The 12,358-nt window shown below is 41.3% G+C and overlaps 1 protein-coding gene across 5 annotated transcripts; it reads right to left on the bottom strand.

Moving 5' to 3' along the window:
• Nucleotides 1-115: 115 nt before the first annotated feature.
• Nucleotides 116-10,141, bottom strand: znf148 (zinc finger protein 148). Of its 5 annotated transcripts, none has more exons than XM_046054186.1 (7): nucleotides 10,072-10,141; nucleotides 7,096-7,472; nucleotides 6,168-6,278; nucleotides 5,930-6,053; nucleotides 5,710-5,793; nucleotides 5,481-5,599; nucleotides 116-4,967 (listed from the first exon to the last, which is right to left on the bottom strand). In XM_046054186.1, the coding sequence occupies exons 2-7, from the start codon at nucleotides 7,450-7,452 to the stop codon at nucleotides 3,330-3,332; spliced, it is 2,433 nt and encodes an 810-aa protein (XP_045910142.1). In that variant the 5' UTR covers nucleotides 7,453-7,472; nucleotides 10,072-10,141; the 3' UTR covers nucleotides 116-3,329. The 5 variants fall into 5 exon arrangements, with proteins under 5 accessions (XP_045910142.1, XP_045910140.1, XP_045910144.1 ...); XM_046054184.1 differs by lacking the exon at nucleotides 10,072-10,141 and adding an exon at nucleotides 9,664-9,898; XM_046054188.1 differs by lacking the exon at nucleotides 10,072-10,141 and adding an exon at nucleotides 9,664-9,898 and having other exon boundaries at nucleotides 7,156-7,472.
• Nucleotides 10,142-12,358: the final 2,217 nt, after the last annotated feature.

Raw genomic sequence — 12,358 nt, 5'->3', positions numbered from 1 at the left:
ATATTATTTTATCGTTTCCTAGACTTTCTATGAATGTCATATACAGTAAATTGTATTCTGAATGGCACTATAAGCTGAATGGCCTTTGAATATCAAAAAACAATTCAAGGTCAAATACTGTGAATTATTTTATTCATAAGGACATGACACACAACAATCAAAACAACAATTTAATCAGATCGTTTACAAATCATAATATATTGCAAAAAATCTAATCATATGGGTTACTTGACTGAAATTAATCAGCTACAATTAAAGCTGCACATTATTCAAAAAACAAGTTCACGCGACCCAACAAGTTAGAGACCATGCAAATAAACCTTACTGTCTAACTTAAGATCAACCTTACAGTGAAGCAGTAGGGCTTCCTCGTCAAGTCCTTTAAAAGTATGAAAATGCCAAATTCAAAGTTCAGATTCCGGTCCGCATTTGAGTGATCTTGACACAAACGACTTGTACAGAGATAAATGAGGGTACCAATAGTGATTGCATATGATATACTGTACATATCAGTGCCTTAAATGACATGTTTCAAAAATAGTTTTTATCAAAAAATTCATAATTCAGATCTTTACACAAAACAATTTTTTTTTTTCTCTAGCTTATACAAGGACACTTATGGCCATGTTACTGACAATAGTTAATTAAAAGGAAAAAAATACCAGAGTACTGCTCATATAATTTATGAATTTCCATCAACAGATGCAATTGCTTAATTGAATTGAAACTTCTCCATAATGACTTTGTGGGAAACAATTTACCGACGCAGAATTACTCATCTGCACTGTGCTTTTAATAACTGCTTCAATGAAATTGGTAGGTAGTGAAATATTCCAACCACAAAACTTATTTTTTGAATTACACTCCAACCAAAATGTATTTTAACCGTCCTGAATTCAAGCTGACCACAGCTGTTGAGGTTAAATATTTGATACTAAAAACACTGATTTCAGGTGGAGTACATTTTCTGGGGGTGGTGGCTTTTCATTAACAGCTGTATACAGTGAATCCCATAATGCACAATCAACTGCATATACATAAAAAGATCTAAATTCACTTTAACCAATCATCAATAAAACTGTAAAAAAAAAAAAAAGAAAGAAAAAAAACATACATTTTCTTCTGATAACAGTGGTGAAATATATACAAACCTCAGAAAGCCACATCTTGTCAGCAAGTGATATCGATTCATTGTTGAATGAAATAAATGCTGGAAAACTAATTAATGTGCCTTCCACTGACTACAAGTGTCTCTTGCACAAGACTTTTCTGTCTATTCACACAACGACCTAACAGTACTTCTTGGAACATAAAAATATACAATGTATTTACAGTTGGATATTTTTTATACATTCTAGCAGGAATGTTGGATGTGGAAAAATAAAGTATTTGATGATTAATATGGGTGCCTGTCTGTCCCTGATTGTCGGTAGAACTGTATAGGGAGCTTAACATCAATTTTCAAACCTAATTTGATGGCGTATATGAAAAGTGTTTCACACAATAGCACCTAAGACATCACACATACATGTACACATGGAAAATATTCAACAGTGTGATAAGAGTACAGAAGAGACCTTACTCAAATGCTTTTTTCCCCACTAAGGCCCGGACACATGTAGAGTACTACCGGATTCTAGTAAATGGGTGATTATTATGAAAAGTACAGATGAAACATGATTCTGCACTCATACTGCAGCACAGTCCATGAAAATGCCATTTCCTTCCAAGAACAGATAATAGTTTGAGAATTAAACTTGGTGTGATTTCTAGCTAAAATAATAAAAATGTGATGGGCAAAATTAAATGAAGCTCCCAGATTCTCAGCATATTACAGGCTGAATAGGTTGATAGCTTATGTGTTTGTTGTTACTGTGCAAGTGGAACTAATAGTAGCCTCAGAGCACTGACTAAGAAATACATATACAGGAATGAGTAAACAAAAGGCTGGAATTAAAGAGCATAAAACAAAAGGCACAGATGTAAAACTAAGAAAACTGCAAAACAAAGCACCTAATATCTCTCATAATATAGCCTATAATAAAACCTTGACTTTCAATCAATACAAGGGGGATCTAAACACATTGTTGTGCCCCCCAAAACCTGTGCATCTTCCAAGAAGAACAATCTATAAGTACTATAAAACTGCAGCTACAAGAGTGACATAAGTGACAAAAGCAATGAGCATCATTTTTCAATTCAAACAACCCAAATCTGACACAAGGGTTTTTAACTAAGGGCCAAGTCTCATTTAACAAAAAAAGGTTGCCTTGCAAGTAAAGGTATTATGCAATTCATCCACTGTGATAGTATGCCCTACATTCCCTTTAGTGAAAAATGTGCAAATTGTGCAAGAATGAAGCACAATCCTCTTAAGTAATTTCACTATAACTCACGTATACTGCTGAATTATCCTGCAACCATTACATGTATGCAGCTATTTGATTAGGAGGAGGGGAAAAGGTTAAATCTAATACAACTTAGTCTTTTATATTTTATTCCAGAGCCTATCCTGCACTAGTGACATTTGTAAAAACCAGTGCTAAGAAATTCAGCCACAGAGGGAATACATTTATCCACACATTGTTCAACAATTTAGGAAAAACTATACTTTCTTTACAACCAAATAAACTAGAAAATAAACTAGATTCCATTTCAGTCACATAGAATCAGTTAAATCTTTCCTGTAGCATTCATTACACATATGATGTGGAAAAACCCATTTCAGGTGACAGTAAAGTGACTTCAACATAAAGTGAAGAATCCGATTTGATCTAATCGTGGTGTCATTTCAGTAGACAATTTAACAGGAATTACACAGCTGGAATAAAAGGTTTCTAGGAGTGGACCAGATAAATAGCAAGGGGAGGTAGATACAGTGAGAGCAAAAAAGGCATATTTAAATAGGGCCTATATTTTAATAAGTGGAAATGTTGCATTAAGCAGCAAGAGTGACTTGATCTTTTCTTTGTGCAAGGCAAACCGACTGACAAAACATTAAAAATAAACTATATGGCAATGGCATGATAGGATATTTCATTCTCGCACTTTCTTGCATTTCACTTTGGTTGCGTCTTAATCTTTCAATCTACATTCTGGAGCAAGAAATATACCAATGCACAATTCCAATTACCTTTTTAAAGGGGGAAATGCTAATTGTGATTTATCAATTTTCCATATTTCCATTCTGTAAGGTTGCATTTAACAAAAAAACCAAACAAAATGCTGTAAAAAAAATAGCACATAGTTGCAATGGGACTCGTTTTGGCAAAACAGGAGACATGTAAAGTGCTGCTGAAATTATGAACAGAAATTAATCCCCCCCGCCTTCAGCCAAAGGTTTCACTGGATGAAACATCAGGGGAGGAGTTCAGTTGAGACCTGGTCTCAGTGACTCTGACTAAGGGGAACTCTGAGAAGTCTGTGCTGTGTCCTCGAAGACTTAATTGTCCATTGGCAACAGTAAACTGTGCAGAGGATCCAGATCTTGATGTCTGAAAAGTTGATTTGAAGTTCTGATCGAAGGAGGTTATCTGAAATGTCTGCAGTATGCCTTGTGGAGAGTCTGTCTTTTTGGAGGGTGAGACCTGCCCCAAAAAGTCCTCCTCAGCTGGGGACACTGCGGAGGGAGGGGTGGTCTCATCACCTGAAAATGAAAATGAGTGCTGGGAGTCCCCAACCAGTAATCCAAAGTGAGGTTTCTCTAAAGTGGACCTTAGCGGAGAGCTCATCCCTGATTTGAACCTGCTGGGGGAAGGAAACTGTTTCTCAGTGGAGAACAGAGGTTGCCCAGCTAAGGTGGGGTTTTCAGAGACCAAGCTGAGGCTCTGGCTGGTCAGGTAGCTGTCGTTCTGGCTGGTCCTCTCCAGTGCTTGCTGGAGAAACTTGGAGTATTCTTGCAAGAGGCTGACCTTCTCGGTAGCCGGCTGAGCCTGGGCACTGGAGGCTCCGAGACTCTCCCCGGGGCTGTTGTCTGAAACATCAGAGGAATTGATGGATATGCTCGACGTCACCTCGGTATCAGCCACACTGAAGGAAATGTCTGACTGCCCATTGGCTTTGTTGGAGTAATGGTCCAACAGCGTCTGGAGAACCTCATCTGGCAACACATGCTTGTCATGTGTGGCTTTAATCTCTGCGCTGATGGGCTGGGGCTCCAGAATGGTGGCAGGAACAGTCTCGTCAATGACGGCTGACACCACAGTTTGTGTAACAGGCGGCTGAGAAGAAATGCTGCTCGTGTTCAGGCCGTAGTCCCGACTGTTGTTGGCCATTGCAGCCTGAAGGTAACGTTTCTTCTTGAGAAACTGCATGGCATCGTCGTAGTTTGTGCTGCTAGCTGCTGGCTTTGTTGGACCTCCTTGAAGAGTTTCAACTGACTCTAGTTCAGTGTTGCTCTCTACGTCTAAAAGGCCCTGCTTGTCCACGATCTCAAAGGTGTACTGTGTGACCTTAGTGTTTTCCTCAAAGGAAGACAAAGTGGACAGGCAGGGAGGAGTTTGTTCATTAGACTGTTTAAGACTCCTCTTGGGGACTTTCTTCAGGACTAGTTTGGGAGGAGTCGTGTCTTCTGAAGACACTTCTCCCTCTTGGTGTTGGCCGGCCGTTTCTTCAGGAAGTTCCACGGAGTAATCTGCAATCACATACTCATGTTTGACTTTGGAGGGCACAGCATAGAGAGGTAGACCTTCAATTTTATTCTGTCTCTGCTCCTCCTTTTCCTCCATTCCTACAACAGAGGCAGCTGGCCCATCTGTCTGGTTGGCAGTGGAAGCACCTGAACTCCTGTCTGCACACTTTTGCCGCTTCTTCTTGGGGAGCGAACACTCTTTGGTAAGAAAGGAGAGGCCTAAAGAATCTGCTTCCCGCAAAGGCCCAACTTTACCAGCTGCCTTGTTGGCCTTTCTCTCTCTATTCTCGTGACACATTCGTCTGTGCTTTAAAACCCGATCTGTTCTGGAGAAGTACTGTGGATAGAGGACAAAATACATATATTTTAACCAGTAAACAGACACACAATGTAGCGATAACCCATTAAAGACTGGGTTAACTCAAAGACATTTTAGAGGAGACACGCCATTCAATCGCATCCTCAATACAACTCTGCTGATTCTCTATTCATGTAGTTTTTATGTCCCGGTGACCAGTGAAAGTGCATTTCTGGCTCTCTCCCCATTCATTCAGATAGGAGCCTGGTCTTGTTAGTCCAAAATAGCTGCCCGGGGGCGTTGCCAAAATGGCGGCCGAGTGGCACGACTTGCCTAGGAGGACTTTAGCTAACTATACAGAAGCGTCGGCCAGTATTTTCTTAACTTCATTCTATACGCTCTGTGATCACATCCTGCAGTGCCGCACGCATAAAGACCACTAATATGGCACCAATTCATAATTGAGTGCAGTTTTTAATACATGGTGCACCACCATAGTCTTGTTGCTTTCCAGATGCACTGACTTACAAGCCAACAAAAAGCAGAGTTTACCTGATGACAGTAGTCACACTGGTAGGGCTTCTCTCCGCTGTGAGTCCTCTTGTGTCTCTCCATGTGGTACTTCTGGATGAACCTCATCCCGCACTCATCACAGCGAAAAGGCTTTTCACCTAAACAGAGACAAAAAAAAAAAAAAAAAAAAAAAAAAAAGACAAGATGATTCACTTAAGACCAAAATGATAATTCTAGTGCCCACTGATTGCATTAATTCTTCACTCACCAGTGTGGATTTTCTCATGTCTCTGAAGAAGATACTTCTGAATGAAGCGCATATCACACTGGCTGCACTCAAATGGCTTCTCACCTGGAATTTCAATCATATAAATAACAATACATACACTACATTTCATATAATACTCAAGGTGACATTTTAATTTAGCATCGCCCCTCTTTTGCTTGACAGTTACGACTTATTTAGCAAGAAACTGAGTAATTCATACCAGTGTGAATGAAGACATGCCTCTGTAGATGGTAGTTGGTTCTGAATGCAGCATTACAGTGAACACAGATGTGACACTTGGGGTTTTGTATGCCCAATGAGCCATCATCATTGATACTGAGAATCTAAAAACAGCAAAGGGAGCAAAGATGTATATGTTTTAGTCTTATAGCTGTCAATGTCTCACACACATGCATATCAGGCAATTTAAACTTTTCTGAGAAAAAATTAATCAGCACCTTTGCTGGGGAACGCTGCTTCCTTTTTTTCTTCTTAGGACACACCATCAGGTCCTTAACTCCTTTTTTGTCCTTCTTCATCTGGACTGGTAGTTCCTGCTTGATGCTCAACTGCAAAAGTAGGAGCATAGATAGGTAAGATATTTAACCCTGCAGCTTATCCGGGCCAGCCAGGTACAATAGCACAAGCAGAGGATAACCATCCAGTGTGAGGGGACCTCATCAAGGAGCAGCTGCTGTTCCACAATTTAAGAAGCCGGTTGGTGTGGTTCAAGCATCCGCTGAGGATGACCCCCGGCCATGGCCTAGGCCATGCTGTGAAATTACATTTACAATATACATATACACATATACAATACAAACACATGTGCTGTATTTTTATTGTTTTGTAATGTAAAAGATTAAAAAGTTTAAAAGTTAAAACATTTAGCCTAATGTCTTTTGCTGTGAAGGCTCCTGACCTTTTTACTCGAGTGCAAACCAGGTACACAAGGGAGAGTAATGTGATCCTGCACAACAATATATTATCCCTAATGCCATTTTCAATGGTGCTGAAAATAACTGAATAATTGAATGATGTTGCTTCAGACATAATCTGTGAGAAGAGCAGTATAATGATAAATTAAAAAAACTTAAGGGAGCTCTTTTTCACATTTTCATTTTTGTTTTCTATTGGTCCAGCATCTGCTTTAAACAGTTTTTGTGCGACTACTATGCATGGTTCAACTTAAAACTTCTACGGCATTGCGTCAATACCTAAATTAATTTTCAGTGCTGAAGGAATTATTGCCCCATAAAAGACATTGCATAGGTTGACATGAAAGGAGACTCGCTATGATGACGTGCACGTGCAGACTGTGCGTACACATGTATCCACACAGATAATCTTATCAATATATGGACTACTTCCTAACCAGCAGGAACTCACTGGCATATGAAGCAAGTAGGGCAACTTATTGGTGAGTTTTAGGGGGAAATGCACTCCCACCTCGCCTCCTCCCTCCTCTTCTCCTCCTCCTCCACCATTCTTCGTCATCTCCTCCTGCATCATCAGCTGCTCTGGAGGGACCAGGTCATGTGTAACCAGCGAGCTCCCGGTCATGGCTTCGTCATCGTCTTCGTCGTCCTCGTCCTCGGCCAACAGAGGGTGGTTAGCCAGCGATCGTTCCCCCAGGGTCATCACCACCAGCCCTCCGCCGCTGACCAGCCCGACTCTTCCTCCTCCATCTATTCCTCCACTGCTGCACTTCAGCAGCATACCCTCCAACTTGTCCTCAGTATTCATCTTACATAGAGTAGTTGAGTCTGTAGAGAGAAATAAATAGAGGGATGACTGAACAAAGTTGGCAAGCTAAATGTAAAACATACTCAAAGTTGTTTTTGACATTACACCATCGAGGACTATAAAATAAAAACAACAAGGTATGACAAAAGTTACAATTCCTGGCACCACAACACCTGAAGGACCCATGTTGGCACTTAACCCCTGGAAGAACAAGTCAACAACACTAGATCTAATCTGGTTATGTATGTTGTAGTCCCAATTGGTTTCATTCACTACCTAATTCACAACTTGCATGTACAGGAATGCTCTCAGAATATGATTTGCAACCTTACAAAAGAAATGTTAAGAGTAATGATCCCTCTCAACTCCACATCTTTTGCCAAAACAATGCCTCTTGGCAGTAAAGTGTCAACTTTTGTAACTGGGTCAGCTGTACTGTGATCTTATCTTGCAAAATATACATAGAAAGCACTGTGAAACAACTCAGAAAGTTGAGAACGTATTGAAACAGGTATTGGGCGAGTTTTATGAATCTACGTCGTAAAACGAGTATAGTCACCTTGTTTAAGTTAATACACTTAACTCACGAGCCAGGCAGATTATTTTTTATAATTCTTTCAAATACGGCTAAATGTCAGTCTACGTTGACAGCAGGATATTTCCTGAACTAAAAGAACAGTGGGAAAACCAGCTATAAATGTTATACTGAAACATTACACTGGTGTTGCCCTTACTTTGCGTTACACTTCAACAAGACCTAATTAGTTAACCAGCAATCACTAACGTTAGATCTTGAGACGGTGAAGCTAGCTAACGTAGCACTTGTAGGCCGTTTGGTTACAGCTTTGACACTGTAGCGAGTATAGACTGACACAGCAGACAGTAAAGCAGATCTGTAACAGTTTAAACACACAACAACAACAACAACAACTTCTTAGATCCATATGTAAACACACTCACTGTGTCACGTAGGTTAAGTGGGTTAAGTCTCTTGCTAGCCAGCTAGCTAGCCGCGCTTGTCAAAGCTGCTACATCACATTTACAACAGCTGCTGAAGAAACACAGGAAGTGAGGCGACTGTGCCTTCACAATAAAAGCCCGTCCACCACTTCATAAGGAGCACACGGTCCAAGAGAAACACTGTACTTTAAATGTCAACCAAATTGGTCTACTACGACTGTAATAACTGTGCCACAAACTACATCAACCATACAAATGCAGGTCTAACGTTACGTACTAACTTTTCTTTATAATATTTCAGATGACTTTCATTTCAAACCAATACCTTCGCTTGGGCGATATGGTCAAAAAGGTTATTGCGATAAGAAATTTCATATCATTCGATAAAATATCAAAAATGATCTGTTTCGATTATAAAAGCTGTTTTTTGCTGAGTGAAAGTTGAAGAAACCAGACAGTTAATTGTGGTTTTAAACTATTCTTTATGGTCAGAACAGGACAAACACTTTACGCCGAACAGTGGATCACACAACAAATCTGAGGTTGGACATACAAAACAATAGGCTACTGTGGTGTCCGAACAATAATGCTGCGATGATGTGTTGAGAAGAAATCCGCTTGACACTTTTCTTGATCATAAAAGTTTATTACATCAAGGAATTCAGCATCAATTACAAGCTCTGCAGCAGCTTGGAGAGTGACCCAGCCCGATGGCCACTCTGTCTCTCTGTACATCAAACAAAGCTTATATAGGAAATGTTTAGGTATCTGTTAGGTACCATAGAGGGGTCTGAGTCTGCAAAATAAAAGGCCAAACCCATACAGTACTATTTTGAAGTAACAAAACAAGGGGTTAGAGGTCAAGTCCCCACATAACCACCAATCACTGCTCTCCCCGTAGAAGGTTACTGACCCTCTGTCTTGCTGCAACAGTGCTATTTTGAACTGTTATGAATCAAATGCACAAGTATAAGATACTACACTACACTTGAGTAAATTTAGTAAAATATTTTTACAGTCCCATTTTGCCAACAAATTAAATATCTTTATAGAAAATTTAAGTGCTAATTTATTGGTGATTCAAATGAATTAAATCAAACATTTATTCATTTATTGAACATGTAGCGAACATTTATTGTTATTAAGGAAAATCTGCATTAACGCTCTCCGACTGAAGCATTACAAAAACGGCATGACTAAATGCTTTACTTTTAAGTCTGCGACCGGATGTTCTGGTTTACTTGGACTCACTTGACAAACGTCTCCGGCCTGTGTGAAGCTAGTTGGCTAGCTGCTAGCAAGTTGCTGCAAACATTGGTCCGTCTCTGTTACTCTAACACTCAGTTGACACCGCATCCACATAACATTAGACGTGTCTTCTCACATGCATGTATCGGAATAATAAAATCCAGCTCGCATCAAACGACACACATGAAACAAAACACTAATTTCGTTAGCACATTTCACCAAACTTCGTCAGCAGGTTCGCATCGCGCCTCAAGCTTCCTCAGCCACTCCGCTCAGTAGGACACAATGTTACTGCCTGCTGGTGAAGCTAACTAGCTAACATTAGCTCACCACTAAAGACGAACAATAACATACGTCTCAGTTGCGCACACGTAATATGTCAACTATTCAAAGTGCATTGTTTGTTCTTACCTGCTGTGCGTCTTAAACCCGTTTAGCTGTCATGATTGTTATGCAAGACTACAGACTATGATGGTGTGCGGAATAATCACATTTCATGAAGGCATTAAAATGTGTAGCCTATTTGTCTCCATCTAGTGGTGAACGTTGGTTAAAGAGGAACAGTGCGCTCCCCGGCACTGCTGCTCATAATGCTCCCCTCATGCTTCTGTTTGGCGACCTACTTCTATTAATGATCTTAAATTATAACTTTACAATTTTCGTCAGTCATTTCCGCCCTTTGTTATCAATACTGTTTTAGCTTTTTTGATAGAGTCATTCAAAAATATGTATGGCCTATCAACGTATAGTTAAGCATGGATAATGAATTCTATTAATAGCCTGCTAAATATGATTTGTGGTCATCTGATGGAATTCACGCGGAAATTAAGCACGAGCCTAATAGTTGGCTAGAGGCTACATGAAAAATATGTTTCATGCAGTCATACATGCGATTGGGGTGTTTGTATTTCCGGATGAAGTAGGATTCAGCAGCCTTGTGGCATGTTTGAAACAACGCCGAATTCCTAAATTTGCTAGGTGATAGTGACCGTGTAAGTTACAAAAGTACCATAGGCCTATAAGTTTGGCACATGCCTATATTTTTTAAAAAGAACCCCCCCCCAAAAAAAGAAAAGATATGTAGCCTAACAGACTTTTAAATTATGACCTTGTCACATTTAATAGTGCTTATCTCGTGCATCTACATCTGCATTATTACAATGACTTGACAACCGTTTTCCACGACATTTTTAAACCATCTGCCCTTTATTATGGGATTAGTTCTTTTTTGAAAGGGCTCATTAAGGCAGCAGCACGCCAAAATTATAAAAACAATGTAAAATAACAATAAAGAGCTTAACTGAAAACCATGTGGGTTTATCCTACCCATCTTTCGGCTGACAGCTTTGCCACAAAAGGTCTTGCGGCTCGTGATGGCTGGGCAAGCCGAGTCACATACACACACACACGCACACACACACACGCACACGCACGCACACACACACGCCGCCGTGAGGAATACTAATCAACCTGTTTGCCGACAAGTGCAGCAGCTCGGCGCGCAACTTAGGACTTCTCCACTCTGTGTCTAGAAACGTCTCTGCTGGATTCAATTTAAATCTCCACCTGCAGAGTTTCATCTGGTTTTTGTAGCACAACCTTCTTTGAACGAACTACGGCTGCTATCTCCACTGTCTTTGTCTCTTCTGATGTGCGACGGGCAGCCGGAGAGAGTGGATCTGGGGACTGACTGCCCACTCCTGCGCCTCTTCTAGCAAGGGAAGCCCCCACGCGTTGCGCGCCCGGATCTGATCGCCCGTCAGAATTCGCGTCGTGGAGTGCATGTGCATGTGCGCCAGGCTCTAAATGTGTGTGTTCGTGCACGACAAAGCCCCGGGCTCCGTCCTCAACAGTTGCTACCGGAGCGGCGGAGAGGAGAGGTGGAGAGCGAGAAAGACCGCAGACTGAGGACGGACAGACGCGGAGCCCCACGCCGCTCTGCCCGGCTCTGCTCCTGACATGCAGTCGCTCATCTCTCCGGTGACCAAGGCCATCCTAGTAGCGCTCTTCATCTTCGCCATACTCCTCATCCTATATGTGATCCTTTGGTACATTTGCAGAGACGTGGATTGCGACCACGGCATTTAAGGATTCCGTTAAAACGGGAATAACGGGAATTTCACAATGGGGCGCACAGAGGAGCCCGCAGAGCCCAGGGTCATCTCGTAAGTCTACTGTCTTCCCTTTGTCATGTCTTTCTTGTTGTGTATTGGTGTTTCTAGCTTATGCTTCTAGCTTATGTTTCTGGATGTGTGTGTGAATCTGTGTGTGTGTGTGTGTGTGTGTGTGTGTGTGCGCGCGCGCGCATTCCTGTCGTGCGTAATGTTAAATGCGCTCTGGTAAGAAGGTGAAGACCGAAGTGCGTCTCCGCCGGCACCTGGTATCCCAAACCCTAAATGAGCAGAGACCCAAATTCCTTTCTGTTCTACTTGATAGCGATCGTCAATCAATACCGGTTTATTTATTACGGCCCCGGCGTTGTTACTGTCAGGGAATTCTCAAAGGTGATACAATGTCACCAGGAGGATATTGAACTGGTGTCAAACAGAAGACGGCGCGGGCGCGCGTGTGTGGGCTCTTACGGAGCACGAAGACCGCCGGTGACATTGCGGTAAACGGCGTGGGTGTCCCTTAAGGTCAAGAACAACAGTGTTTAAATCAGGTTGCCAATATTATTTTTTGCCCCCTCCCCCCCCCC

This window comes from Micropterus dolomieu, linkage group LG07 (assembly GCF_021292245.1).
Source record: "Micropterus dolomieu isolate WLL.071019.BEF.003 ecotype Adirondacks linkage group LG07, ASM2129224v1, whole genome shotgun sequence".
In the NCBI taxonomy this organism is placed as follows: domain Eukaryota; kingdom Metazoa; phylum Chordata; class Actinopteri; order Centrarchiformes; family Centrarchidae; genus Micropterus; species Micropterus dolomieu.
Note: the sequence above shows the minus strand (reverse complement) of the source record. Positions and strands in the feature narration are given on the sequence as shown.